General features: G+C 39.2%; 1 protein-coding gene across 7 annotated transcripts in view; it reads right to left on the bottom strand.

Annotated features, from left to right (window-relative positions):
• Positions 1-12,025, bottom strand: part of mlip (muscular LMNA-interacting protein) — a 76,966-nt gene extending 64,941 nt beyond the window's left edge. For all 7 annotated transcript variants that reach the window (XM_056471381.1, XM_056471382.1, XM_056471383.1 and 4 more), the window contains exon 1: positions 11,901-12,025. In XM_056471381.1, the coding sequence (XP_056327356.1) occupies positions 11,901-11,936 (36 nt within the window). In that variant the 5' untranslated portion in view covers positions 11,937-12,025. The remainder of the gene's footprint in view (positions 1-11,900) is intronic.
• Between the last annotated feature and the right edge of the window lie 2,725 nt (positions 12,026-14,750).

Genomic DNA, 14,750 nt, shown 5'->3' with positions numbered 1-14,750 from the left:
TGGATGGATGTTTCCCAGTGATGAGTTGTAGCTGGAAGGGCATCTGCAGTGTAAAACGTATGCTGGATAAGTTGGCGGTTCATTCTGCTGTGGCGACCCCTGAATAATAAAAGGGACTAAGTCGAAAAGAAAATGAATAAATTGCTTTGGTGTAATCGAAATGACCTGCCTCTTTCTGATAGGAAAAAAGGAAATCTGGGCCACACTCCTGCAAGCCTGATGTGCGTTTCCAGAAAGCAAATTTTATTTGGCAGAAAATGTACTTGGCATTTATCTATTATTAATTACCTTTTTTTTTTTTTTTTTTGCATCCATCGAAGAGAAAATTAAAATAAATAGATAAAAATAAATTAAATAAATATATATATTTTTTTTTTTAAAAAGCAAAAGTGAGAGGCTTTAACTTCATTAATTTACCTTTAGCTTAGTCTGTTTTAGAGGTCACCACAGCAGAATGAACCACCAACTATTCCAGCATACATTTTAAGTAGCGGATGCCCTTCCTTAATTTACAAGGTAAAAAATAAATTGTTGAGAAAACATTGTGGGGGGGGGGGGGGGGGGGGGACCACACTTGATGCTAGAAGAACTTGAAGTTTGAGGTTCAACGTTCATAGGAAAGGGGAATCAACCACAGAGAAAGGCGAGTGAAGGATAAAGTATAGTGAATTGTCAGAGTTCATTTCCAGCCACTGACTAACTGGAATCTCAGGGTTTATATAGGGAGTGCTGATGAGGGGTGCAGGTGTGTCTGATTAGAACTCAGGTGACGGTGCTCTGGTGTGATGAGATGGAGAGCGATGATTGGTGCTGAGGGAACGTGATGGTGAAAGGGAATGATAAACGGAGCAGCAGGAATGAGCCGGAGATGTGACACAACTGAAGCAACAGTTACTGCTATTGAGTCAATTCTTTTTTTTTTCTGTTTAGCGGAGGATTTTTTTCGAGATTGCAAAATAAGTAATTAGTACTAGTTAGCATATCATCCTGTTTTTAATCGTTTTACTTACAAATGACAAACACAAACTTACTACTTCATTCATTCATTCATTTTCCTTCGGCTTAAGCTGCGGTTACACTTGACTTTTCCTCCCATAGACTTCCATTCATACGCACGCGAATGCGTCAGACCGGAGACGCGGGGTCATGCGTTAAGTTTCACATGTTGCTGCGGTGCAAAGTTCAAGCTTGGTGAACTCTGACCTGCGAAATCGCATCACTTGACTAGGTGAAACCAATCGAGGATCAAAACACGACCTCTCTGGACAGAAATTTAAAACATGGAGCAATCGCTCGCTTTATTAATGTCTAATCATCTGGTTTAATCCCGCCCCTTTTCGCACCGCCGTACGACAGAATTTCGCACACACAAAGCCCAGTGTGACCGTAGCTTTAGTCTCTTTATTCATCAGGGGTCGCCACAGCAGAATGAACCGCCAACTTATCCAGTATATGTTTTACACAGCGGATACCCTTCCAGCTGCAACCCAATACTGGGAAACATCCATTCACACTCAGACACCTATACTGCATGTCTTTGGACTGTGGGGGAAATCAGAGCACCCACACGAACACAGGGATGCCAACTGACCCAGCCGGGGCTAGAACCAGAGACCTTCTTGCTGTGAGGCGACTGCTACTCAATTCGCCACTGTGTCACAACTTCTTTTACACCTTCTCCAATTTATTTCCATTGAGAGCAACAGATAAACAAGCCTAGTTTTCGATCGTTGCATCACACATGCGCAAATTATTTAAATATCAACATCCCTGTCCAACACAAAAATGTCCAGAAACTCTGTTAAGCATGTGGACATAACATTTTAGCGAATATCGTTGACATATATTTTTATGTAGATCAATAGTTCTTCACAATTCTTAGTATATATGACAGAAAAAGTACAGTGTGCTGAACAAACGGTGATTTTATTTTTTACAGTGTACAGTATTTTCACTTCACACACTTGATCGCCCATATCCCCTACTCTTCAAAATCAGTGACCACATTAAATCAAGCTAATTACTCTCCAGAGCAATAGTTCATTCACACTTAGCTCACAAACACGTTCATATCTATAGGAAAATAATTGCTTTAGGTCTGTTTATTATATTTTCTGTCACTCAGTCCCCACTTTATCTCGTTCCCTCCAGATATTTCCTTCAAAACAAGCCATTAATTATCACTTAAAATGCAGCGTACATTACACACGGCGAGCTAATCCAGATAAAGGAATTCATTTATAATTTATCACATAATTTGCGCAAGACAATCCTTAAGAAGGTGTGGAAACAGAGGGATTTAGCCGATCATTGCTTGACTAATTAAGCTTAGCAGGAGATTTTCCACCCTCCAGCCAAGCATCAGTCAGACTGGAGCTACATTGCAGGAATCAATATTGCAGAGCAGTTTTGATAATTGTAGATCTTCTGATGTGTGTGTTTCACGACTGGACAGCAAGTTCCTGTAGCTTTCGTGACGTGCTTTTTACCCTGCTGTTTTCATGGTTTTCTGATGATGATAAGTGGGGTTTATTAATAAACTAATTTCGAAAGGATCACGTGCTTATGATTTATCACAGCCGGTCACGTATTAAGCTAATCAGTATCATCCAATCATATGAGCCATAAGCTACTATAAATAACCACAGTCTTCAGTCTACTTTATCTTCGTTTGGAAGAAACCCCCCTTCCTCCCCATTCTCCTCCTTCACTATAGATCGGGCGGCACGGAGGCCCAGGGGTTAGCACTGTTAGCCCCACAGCAAAAACACTGCCAGCCCTGGTCCTGCCAGGTCGGTAGGTGTTTCTGTGAGGAGTTTGTATATTCTCCCCGTGTCCGCGTGGGTTTTCCCCGGGTTCTCCGGTTTCCTCCCACCATCCAAATATATACATCATGCATAACAATCAAGCATTTGTCTAGCCCCCTTTTTTTCCTCACGTGTTCCCTTAGCTACTGCAGGCGGGGAGTTCTGAGATCCACCAAGCTCAGGCTCCCCTCTCGCTCTGCAAACGGGAGGAAGCCCCAGGCTCGAGGATCCCTTGAGCTCGAGGCTCTCTCCCGGGACAGCATGCCAAACAAGCTTTTAATGAATCATCAGCTAAGTGTGAACTCTTGAATTGATAGTTATGCCCGTGAAATTAGGCACTGTCCGTTTAAAAGGCTTTTCTTCTTGATGTACAGTTAAAGTCAAAATTATTCTTCAAATTATTCAGAATTTTCTTTATCAGATATTTCCCAAATGATGTTTAACAGGAAATTTTCACAGTATTTCCTATAATATTTTTTCTTCTGGATAAAGTCTTATTGGTTTTATTTCGGCTAGAATAAAAGTAGTTTTAAATTTTTTTAAAGCCATTTTGAGGACAATATTATTAGCCCCCTTAAGCAATATTTATTTTCGATTGTCTAACAAATCATCCTTGTATAATGATTTGCATAATTACACTTACTTTAACCAAATTAACCTAGTTAAGCCTTTAAATGTCACATTAAAGAGCTCATATTATACATTAAAAAGGGTCATATTTCGGTTTTATGGCTCTCCAACAACATACTGATAAACATGCAAGCTCAAAAAACACTTCTTATGGTCTTATAATAGGAGTTTATTTTTACCTAATTATCCCAGCGACTCCCATATGAATCGTTCAGCGATTCATTTGTTCCCAAACCCCTCCTTAGCACGAAGCTAATCTGCGCTGATTGGACCGATGACAGCCTGTTGTGATTGGTCGAGCACGAGACAGTAAAATGCCCAGCGCAGTTTGTCAAGCCCCCAGTTCACCAACATTGATATAGAATCTAATTGAGCAGACGCCCGAAACACGCTTCATAGTAAAACGTACTCAACAGTGTTATTCAGACACCTTACCACCAAAAGCAGCGTAGTTAAACACCAGCATATTGCTCCATTCACATTCAGTATTAATCCACACTGCATTCTGAACCTTGACCACTGCATGTGTGTAGTAACAGCTGACGGTGGCCATAGCAACGACAAACGACAGTGGAACACGAGCTCACAAGCACAAGCGCATTTGAATCCGTAAACAAAGCGGCACGCGTCGCGTTTCAACGTGGCTTTAGACGCGATATGAGAATATAAAGAGTTAACCAGATACAGTACAAGCGGTTACAAGTAACAAAACACTATTAAATACATCATTTGCAGGCTAGAGTAAACAAGGAGACAGCCATTCACTTATGAAATGTGTCACGGGCCAGGTCTGATTTCAGTAATTATCTTTCATTTTGAAGCTTTTCTCTCTTACTTGGTATTTTGACTCTGAACTGAATATCTGCTTCATTTGCTTCACTGCTGTCTCTGTCAATGACTGCAGTTTATCTGACATAAAGCAGGAAAGACAGACACATACGTGGGAGCAGTGGGCGGGGGGAACCAGCTCATTTGCATTTAAAGGCACAGGCAACAAATCTAGACAAAGCCACAATGTAACTCCAGGAAACAACTCTACAATATCATTTTACCCTAAAATTCACTTATTTAGCAGGGTATATTAAATAATCTGATGGGTAGTTTGAGCTGAAACTTTACAGACACATTCTGGAGACTTATATCTTGTAAAAGGGGTAAAATAGGGTAAAATAGTTACAACACTGATAACAAAATGGCGCAGTGGCGCAGTTGGTAGTGCTGTCGCCTCACAGCAAGAAAGTCACAGGTTCGAGCCTCGCCTAGGTCAGTTCTGTGTGGAGTTTGCATGTTCTCCCTGTGTTCACGTGGGTTTCCTCCGGGTGCTCTAGTTTTCCCCACAGGCCAAAGACATGTGGTACGGATAATTGGATAGGCTAAATTGTCCATAGTGTATGTGTGTAAATGTATGAGTGTATGGATGTTTCCCAGAGATGGGTTGCGGCTGGAAGGGCATCCGCTGCATAAAAACGTGCTAGATAAGTTGGCGGTTCATTCCGCTGTGGCGACCCCAGATTAAGCCGAAAAGAAAACGAATGAATGAATGATAACAAAAAGCAGAAGACATATCAAAGAAGAACTATTAATGCACTAAAACACAAGCCGCACATGAGGAGGCTTTGGAACTGTGTGTATGTATTTTGGTGTCATTAAATTCAACACCTCCCTGCAGTTCCAGAGTGATTAGAGTGCAAATCAGGAATTTAGTCTTCGCATTTTAGGCACTACACAGAATCTCGTACACCTATAGCTCGCATCCACAAAAGTGGGCTTCACGCAGAGCTTTCTGTACCCCTGCAGTGTCAGTACAGAGACAGGGAAAGTCGCAAACAAACAGAAGCAGTCAAAGGCATTTCCTACTCGCACATAAAATCTCTCCTCTGCGCTCTCTGTAGCCCAGTGTTATGCGGATCATACCGTTCCATACAGGCTCAGATTTCCAGCCCATTCCCAAGCAAGGGGTGTGTTTGTCCCAGGACAGTGTTGTGTCCAGAACACAGTCCTCAGATCCAACATCAATGTGATTAACCCTTGTGTGGTAATGTTTACATCCACTCTGAGGTGATTCGGAGTCTTAATATGGCCACGGTCTTCTGTGTTTCAGCAACAAATCTTATTTTGACACATATTTTCGGGAAAATGCTTTAAAATTTGTAACACAATTCAACAAATACACTCTGGGTAAATTCACTCCCCTTTGGTTATGTTGGGGGCTGTTTTTGCCCCATTGACTTCCATTATAAGGACATTTTTCGATTGCGAAGCCATGACAGCATATAATCAAGCATTCTTGATTGTTGCTGGTTTTCCTTGTAGGGAAGAGGTCAAATTAATCATTTTTCCTGTTGATCGTCAGTTGCAGCGCAAAAAAAGCTTATTTTCTGGCTTCTATAAGGAGTATAGTGTGTGTGTGCGCGTGTATGAGTGTGTGTGAGAAACCTTTGCGCACTCATCTTGATGTGTCTGAGTAAATCAAAATAAGCCTCTCAGCTCTCAGAACACAGTAAACATAGTAAGTGTATTATTTCTGCACACACACTCCTGAGACCCCGCCCATTGACTTGTGTCCTCTGTAGTGGACATTGTGTTTTCATGAATTTTCTTTGAACTTTTTAAACTACTCCTGTCAAGTCCTGTTGTACTGTTCAGAGGACATCCTGGGCTTTCCCTGCTGAAAAATCCAGCTTAAACCAGCCTAGGCTGGTTGGCTGGTTTTAGCTAGTTGACCACCCTGGATTTAGAGGGGCTTTGGCCATTTCCAGGCTGGTTTCCAGCTATTTCCAGCCTGTTCTTAGCTGGTCAGGCTGGAAAATGACCAGCTATATCCAGTTAAAACCAACTTGACCAGCCTGGTTTAAGCTGGACATAGATGATTTTGGCTGGGCTCCCAGCCTGGCTAGGCTGGTCAAGCTGATTTGAGCTGGTCATTTGACCAGCTAAGACCGTCCGTAAGACCATGATTGTCCTTTGCCTAGAGCAGCAGTTCAGCTTGCTCCGGCCCTGCATATATATATATATATATATATATATATATATATATATTTGTTTATTAAAGTGTCAGGAACAATACATTTAGCTTTCAAAGTTGTTAACTTGTTTGGGTTTCAAAAGATCATCCTTGTTTAAATGTCCACTATAGTGGACACCGGGACCATCCTAATGTAATTAATGACTGCATGTTGTAGGAGGCAGAACTGAAGCAGAGAGGATTCTTTATAAAATAGTTGAGGGAGACTCTGATTTAGAGTCTGACAATCAGACAATTAGAGACAATTAGAGAACGACATTCAGTTTTAAATCGCTTTTATGTCAAATTTGTTTTGGATTACCATCACTTCTGAGTTCGTGTCATGATTACCAGCGATCTCTACCACCAGAGGTCACTGGTAAGAACTCATTTTCACATGGACTACATCGAACTACAAATTCATTTAAGTAAAATATGTTTACAGCTGCGCGCACTCTTCTGTCTAGTTAGTTTTTGATAAATTGCATCTTCTCCATGGGCACACGTTTCATGCGTACGCCACATTTATAAATGAGACCCCAGGTTTAGTTCATCAAGTAACAATGTGTTTGTACCAATAATAATCCTGAATTGACCTTTCCACAGCAGACCTATAAAGTTTAACATGTAGGCCGGTTAATATTCCGAAACATTTGGCATCAGAGATTAAAACACAGCTGACGTTTCAATCAATCTGAGCTGTCTTACAGCACAACAGAGAATCAGACTTCATTAAATCAGAAACCAGGGTCAGTATATAGGACATAAACAAGCAGACATTACACTGACATGAACTAAACACGGGGCGGCGCAGTGGCAGCAGGTAGTGCTGTCGCTCCACAGCAAGACGGTCGCTGGTTCGAGCCTCGACTGGGTCAGTTGGCATTTCTGTGTGGAGTTTGCATGTTCTCCCTGTGTTCGCGTGGGTTTCCCCCCACAGTCCAAAGATATGTGGTACAGGTGAATTGGGTAGGCTAAATTGTCTGTAGTGTGAATGAGTGTGTATGGATGTTTCTCAGAGATGGGTTGCAGCTGGAAGGGCGTAAAAAACAAGCTGGATAAGTTGGCGGTTCATTCCGCTGTGGCAACCCCGGGCTAATAAAGGGACTAAGCCAAAAAGAAAATGAATGAAATGGACTAAACACTTTAGCTTTATAGCAAACAAATACAAGCTGTGTTGTCTAGTCTTTTACAGTAGACCAGCATTATCCATGTATTTATTGATGTCATAGGTCAGACACATCAGCTGGTATCAGACTTAACTGCTGAGAAATCGACTTGATTTGATGAATCTGTCATTAAAAAGTTCTGGTTAAAGCTATATGGTGCAAAACATCTGTTCACCATATGACAGCACAGCAGCCATAGCTGATCATTATTTTTGTTGCATGGCAACATTCTGCCATGTATAAGATCTAGCAGATGCTCTATGACACTTTATGGCAAAGGATTCGACACTCAGTTCAATATGAAGCATGCCTAAAGATGCACTTTTGCTAGAGCTTTTATAACTGAGGCAGATTCCCTTTCTAGTTAGAGTTCACTCGCACACCATATTCGCACGACAGCATTTTCGGCCCCCAATTTCAATGGGGAATTCCTGAAATCTATAAAAGTGCTTGACGAATTTACGAATAAGCACCATGTGACATCAACAACCCCAAAAATATTGCATTTTATGCTCAAATAGGGTTTTAAAAGCATATTTTAGGTTACCGTACATCCTCTGCAGTGAAAGTATGACCAGTAAGGGATCTTTAGTGTTAGTATGTCTGCATCCCATGGTCCCAGATAGAGGTGAGGTTGAAAGGGTCTAAGCATCTGTGTTACTATGTCTATATCAATGTGTCTATATCAATCTGTTTTGAATCCTATTCCTAGTGGTCCAAGTAACATGAGTTTTGGTAAGACTTTATTTGGTTACTCTTTATTTTGATGGTCAGTTGGTTGAATTTAGGTTATATTGCATCTACATGCCAACTAATTCTCATTAGATTATAAGGACGAATGCCCTTAAATAATAGGCCTATAGCCTTTGACAGGAAGCATCAGCATCTGGAAGCATGAAATAGGGATGATAGGGCAGGGTGGTGCTGGATATGTGCGTACCTTTGAATAAAATCCTGCAGGCGCCCCTAAACCCAACGATTATGGTTTACTAAGCTAAAATCACTGTTAACGTTTTAATAATAGTGTAAATTATGTCTTAAAAGACACTATGACCACATTTTTTTTAAGAAGAATACAAATGTGTGCACTAGAGGGTTAACTTCTTGCCATATTAACTTTTTATTGTGATTGTTCTGACCTTTCCAAAATAACAGCTGGTCTTGTTATCCGTTTGCTCTGTAAATAAACGTCTATTTTCATTCCGTCCTGCCTCAAATCACTTTTGGATTTGCCATAAGCACTAATGTCTGATTCAGAAGTTGTTGTCTACAGAGTTTGTTGTCGGTGGCGGGATAAGCAAAACCAGAATATCTGTGGCAGCAAACCAAAGCCACATGTTTTGAATGCCAGAGAGTTGAGTTTGCATAAAAGCTATAGCATGTCAACAGGGGGGTTGAAAAGCCACGTGCGGGTGTGTCTCTGGCGTTTGGAGGAATTTTGAACCTGTGCATACAGTGACCGCATGCAGTTTTCTAGCTAGAATCAAAGAGTAAAGCGCTGTCAGGGGTCTGTGGGTTTCAGAATACGATAAGAGACTGCATCAAACACTAGCAGGGCTTTATTTACAATGCTCAGAGTGCCTGTGGTTCCTCTGCAACTGTTTTTTCTTAACCCTTTCATCAGATGCATCGCTGTGCACTAGGAGATTTCCAGAGAACTGTCAGCGTATTGTTTTTGCAATGTTTGTGAACTATTTTTCACAGTAACTCGCCTCAGTTATTAAAAACAAATTCAAAACTGGCACTAAACCAAGAGCCAGATGTATTTATTTTATTGTCTGCAGAAACACTTTGATTGACATTCTGCCTTTGTACGTGTCATCAGAGGGAGAAAGCCCCACCCACTAATGACCATCTTCCTCATTAGCATAGGAGGATAGTCTTGTTTTTAAATCTGCCACTATGCTGACACACAGGCATTTGTAGCTCCGCCCTCTTTTGAAAAGAGCACAATCTCATTTGAATTTAAAGCGACAGTCACCAACATGAGGATCAAAGCTTAAAAGGGGCAGTTTCAGAAGATCTAAAACAGTATTTGGGAACTATTTTAACAGCAACTTGCCTCAGTTATTAAAAACAAATTAAACACTGGCACTAAACCAAGAGTCAAAACTGAAGCGCCTCGCATGATGCCTCATAGATAAATATAGCTCATGCAACACACAAACACACGAAGCAGAAGAAACACAACTCTCACCTAACACTCAATGCTAATACAAGTCAATCAAACATAGTAAACGCTCATATTATGCCATGATGAATATTATTATACATCATTTAAACATTGAGAGGCTACTTGTTACTGTTTGGTACTTAGAAAAAATAAATGTGACTTTTGAATAGTAATTTCAATTTACATTTTAAAAATGAGGTCTCATTTGTGGATGTATTAGTTATTGTGTCAGCTAATGAGCGACATACTTTGACTGGTTTAATCTTTATAGCGTTTTTACAAGGTTATTGAAGTAAAACTCAGACCAAGACTAAATTTATTGGTAAAAAAAAAAACAGATTTTTTTTAAATCACAATAAATGACAAACTAAAAAACAAATCTAAAATCTAACCGTAACCCATATTTGAAATTAATTAAATAAAAATAAATGAATAAATAATAAATAAAAATAAATAAAAACAAATCTAAAATCTAACCCGAACCTATCTGAAATTAATTAAATAGAAAATAAATGAAAAAATAATTAAAAATAAAATAAATTAATTCTTTCATGAAATTTTATTTAATTTAGTTAAAAAATAATAGAAAATAAATAAAAAACAAATCTAAAATCTAACCCTAACCTATCTGAAATTAATTAAATAAATAATAAAATAAAATAAAATAAAATAAAATAAAATAAATTCATTAATTTAATTTAATTTAATTTAATTTAATTTAATTTAATTTAATTTAATTTAATTTAATTTAATTTAATTTAATTTAAATAAAAACAAATAAAAAAACAAATCTAAAATCTAACCCTAACCTTTCTGAAATTAATTAAATAAAAATAAATGAATAAATAGTAAAAAATAAAATAAATAAATTCATTCATTCTTTAAATTTAGTTTGTTAATTTAATAAAAAAGAAATATCAAATCTAAAATCTAACCCTAACCTGTCTGAAATTAATTAATTAATAAATAAATAATTAAATAATAAAAAATAAAAAATGAATTAATATAATTTTATTTTATTTTATTCAGAAATAATAAAAATAAATAAAAAACAAATCTAAAATCTAACCCTACCCTATCTGAAATTAATGAAATAAATAAATAAATAAATAAATAAAACAATCGTTTTCAGATTTCATAAGCACTAAATGTTTAACAACATATACAGCGTGATCTTAAATACAATGTCATCTTTTCTTTCATTTTTGTGTTGTTTTGGATTCAGTGTTTGTTCAAACTCTTTTTTTTTTTTTGCTTTGATTAATTAATATATAATAAATATAAATGTGATCACAAAATAAACACTAAACTAAACCAATCAAAACCATCAATAAAAAAATAAATAAAACAAGACTGAAATGTACAGCGAATCTAAAAATATTATCAAAATAAAAACTGAATAAAGAAATGCAGAGCTAAAATCATCGTGCATTAACTAATTAAAATTAAATTAAACATGTTTTAGTAAATGTTGAGATTAACGTTAACTAAAATACAAGAATTAGCTGTTCATTAACTCGTTTAAATAGTTTAAAGAACTTATTTCCAATAAATAATTTATGTTGTCTTTGCCATGATGATAACAGTACAGAATATTGTTCTAGCTACTTTCCAAAATACTAATCAGCTTAAAGTGACATTTAAGGATTTAATTAGATTATTATGTTAATTATGGTCAACTCTAAACACCTAATGTTATATATAGCATTTATATTAAGCGTAATCTCAAGCAAAACTCAGAGAAATGATTTGCTAGTAGCAAGAAATCAGTAATGACTGCTCAGATGGTTTGCGAAAATGAATGTGACATATTCACACATGCGGTCAGGGTTGTGCTGTGCGGTTTAGTTCACACACACTTGTTGTTCTGACCATGAACTTCCAGCAGCAAATATTTAACAATCACAAACGTTTATTTTAATGCCCTTCAGTCACTGACGATGACCTCAAACATCACAGAGAGATGGATTCGATTGAAAAGTAAGACTAATCCAACCGATCACACACTTCACGCACTAAAAGAAAAGATAAATGGAGGCGCTGTCAACGCTCAAGCAAGAAAAGCACACGATGATTACGTTTCTTCCTTTCAAATCCCAGGTTTTTAAGCCACTTACCTTTCCCAAGGTCCTGTGTGGTTGTTCCAAGGCCATGTTTTTGCTTGTGCTGAGAGTGTGTTTGTACAGAGGCTGCTATACTGTCATTGTGAAGGCCCGTGTGTGTGTAGTGAGAGTGTGTGTAGTGTCGAAATCACTCTCTCTCTCGCTCTGACCGCCATTTATAGAGCTCAGAAAAGCTACAAATAGACTGCAGACAGCGGGGAGCCCATGACAACAATCACTGGAACCATCTCCTGTGATGGGGGATCATGTACTTTCTTGCACTAAAAGTAATAAGTGTGAGAGTGTGTGGTGTGGAACTGGAGTGACAGAAGAGAGGAGCAAAAAAATCTATTAAAAAAATGGTCGTTTTTGCTGCTTCAAATTTTATTCATTAATTTTCCTTCAGCTTAGTCTCTGTTTCAGGGGTCGCCACAGCGGAATGAACCGCCAACTATTCCAGCATTTGTTTTATGCAGCAGATGCTCTTCCAGCTGCAACCCAGTACTGGGAAACACCCATACACACTTATTTACACACACATTCATACACTACGGGGCCATTTTATTAGGTACACCTTACTAGTATTGGGTTGGACCCCCTTTTGCCTTCAGAACTGCCTTAATCCTTCATGGCACAGATTCAACAAGCTACTGGAAATATTCCTCAGAGATTTTGCTCCATATTGACTTGATAGCATCTTGCAGTTGCTGCAGATTTGTCGGCTGCACATCCATGATGCCAATCTCCCGTTCCACCACATCCCAAAGGTGCTCTACTGGATTGAGCTCTGGTGACTGTGGAGGCCATTTGAGTACAGTGAACTCATTGTCATGTTCAAGAAACCAGTCTGAGATGATTCACGCTTTATGACATGGTGCGTTATCCTGCTGGAAGTAGCCATCAGAAGATGGAGACACTGTGGTCATAAAGGGATGGACATGGTCAGCAGTAATACTCAGTAATACTCAGGCTGTGGCGTTGACACGATGCTCAGTTGGTACTAATGGACCCAAAATACACCACCACCAGCCTGAACCGTTGATACAAGGCAGGATGGATCCATGCTTACATGTTGTTGATGCCAAATTCTCACCATCCGAATGTGGCAGCAGAAATGGAGTCTCATCAGACCAGGCAAGATTTTTACAATCCTCATTTGTCCCGTGTTGGTGAGCCTGTGCAAATTGTAGCCTCAGTTTCCTGTTCTTAGAGGTGGAGGCGGGTGTGCTCGGAGTGGTGGGGATGTGTAGTTGCTGTGCAGAGACAAGTGGCATGCGGCAAATTCCGAAAAGTGGTAGTGGTGGTGGTGGTGGGGGGGTGTCCCTGGTCTGTACTATGCACCAGGTTTCAGGCAGCCGCTGACTTCGGCTATTACATCAATGTGGCGATCCGGGGTGTTTTAAAGCGTACCAAAAAGCTGAGGACTGTGTGTGTGTGTGTGGGGTGGGGGGGGTGTTAAATTCTGGGACTTTTCCGAGAGACAGAACAAAATTGGAGATGGGTCTGAAATAGGGGAGACTCCTGTAAAAAAACGGGAGTGTTGGCAGGTATGATCCTGACACACAGGCATTTGTAGCTCCGCCCTCTTTTGAAAAGAGGTAAATCTCATTTGAATTTAAAGCGACAGTCACTAAAACACCACACAAGTAGGATCAAAGCCTAAAGGGTCAGATTTAAAGAGTTATAAAACATTATTTGCATGGTATTTTGAGCTGAAACTTCTCTCTCTCACACACACACACACACACTAGGGAAATCAGAGACTTATTTTACACCCTGTAAAAGTGGCATAATAGGTCTCCTTTTATATTACTCAGTACTTAAATAAATAGTTACACTATAACAAGGACACCTTAAAATAAAGTGTAATCTGCCTAGTGTATTAACACACTGTCTAGTCTTTCTTAGTCGATTATACCATTACTGCAGGATTAATCAGTTGAATGAAGGCTGTTTTACTGAACACACTCAATAGTGGTAGATCTCTAACCGTAAAGTCAGAGTCGCTGCGGTTGATCAATGATACCTGACTCCAGCACAGTATCAGGACATTACTCTTCCACTGTAGATACGGCCTCACAATCAATTGCTCTCTATATACTCTATAGTGATTTCAAAATCACTGGGTAGCGTTTAGAATGAATCTGAAGCTGAAAATAAACACAGAAAAAGCTGATGGCGATGAACCGTCTACACTCTGTTCTGCTCACTTAATACCGCATTTACCCAAGCTGGAAATCTGAACAGTTTAGACAGGTCCGGGGAGTCTGTTAGAAATGAGAAAAGAAGAGCGAAAATAGACATGCCTAATCAGTAAACATAGCCCAGTACTTCAGTCGCCTGCTTTATTCAGCGTACAACTTCCAAATAATGAACCACTGAGTGTTTCCAAACAAATCTGTTTACTATTCTGGTGTTCGTCCACCTGCAGCGTCCACCTCCTGTAATTATTCTGAACCACGCACGCGTCTGAAGGAATGGAGCTCAATCATCTCAGCGGGCGGTGCGGGGGTTTCTGTCGTGAGGGTTAGTTTGGGTTATAAGTAATACGTTTGGGTTAAAATAAGAGGAGCCGTAACCTCCAGACGCTTTGGATTGACACCCGTCACTTCTACGCCTCACAGTGATCAAATACTTTTCTGTTCCCTCTGATTTTGTTTTTGTTTGGATAGGATGTTGTCATGGCAACCAAACAGTAGGAATACGAATCAAAGGCTGTTTCTTAATATGCGTTCTTGTCTGTACTTGCGTTCTTGTGTCCTCGGGGAAACGTCACCAGCTGTCGGCGAGAGCTGCTTTAATTGGGGAGTCCATCTTGGATCATCTCTCCATAGACTGATTTCACGTGGCCGCAAATTTTAAAAG

This window comes from Danio aesculapii, chromosome 13 (genome assembly GCF_903798145.1).
Source record: "Danio aesculapii chromosome 13, fDanAes4.1, whole genome shotgun sequence".
In the NCBI taxonomy this organism is placed as follows: Eukaryota; Metazoa; Chordata; class Actinopteri; order Cypriniformes; family Danionidae; genus Danio; species Danio aesculapii.
The sequence above is the reverse complement of the archived record's forward strand: the minus strand, read 5'-3'. Positions and strand labels throughout refer to the sequence as shown.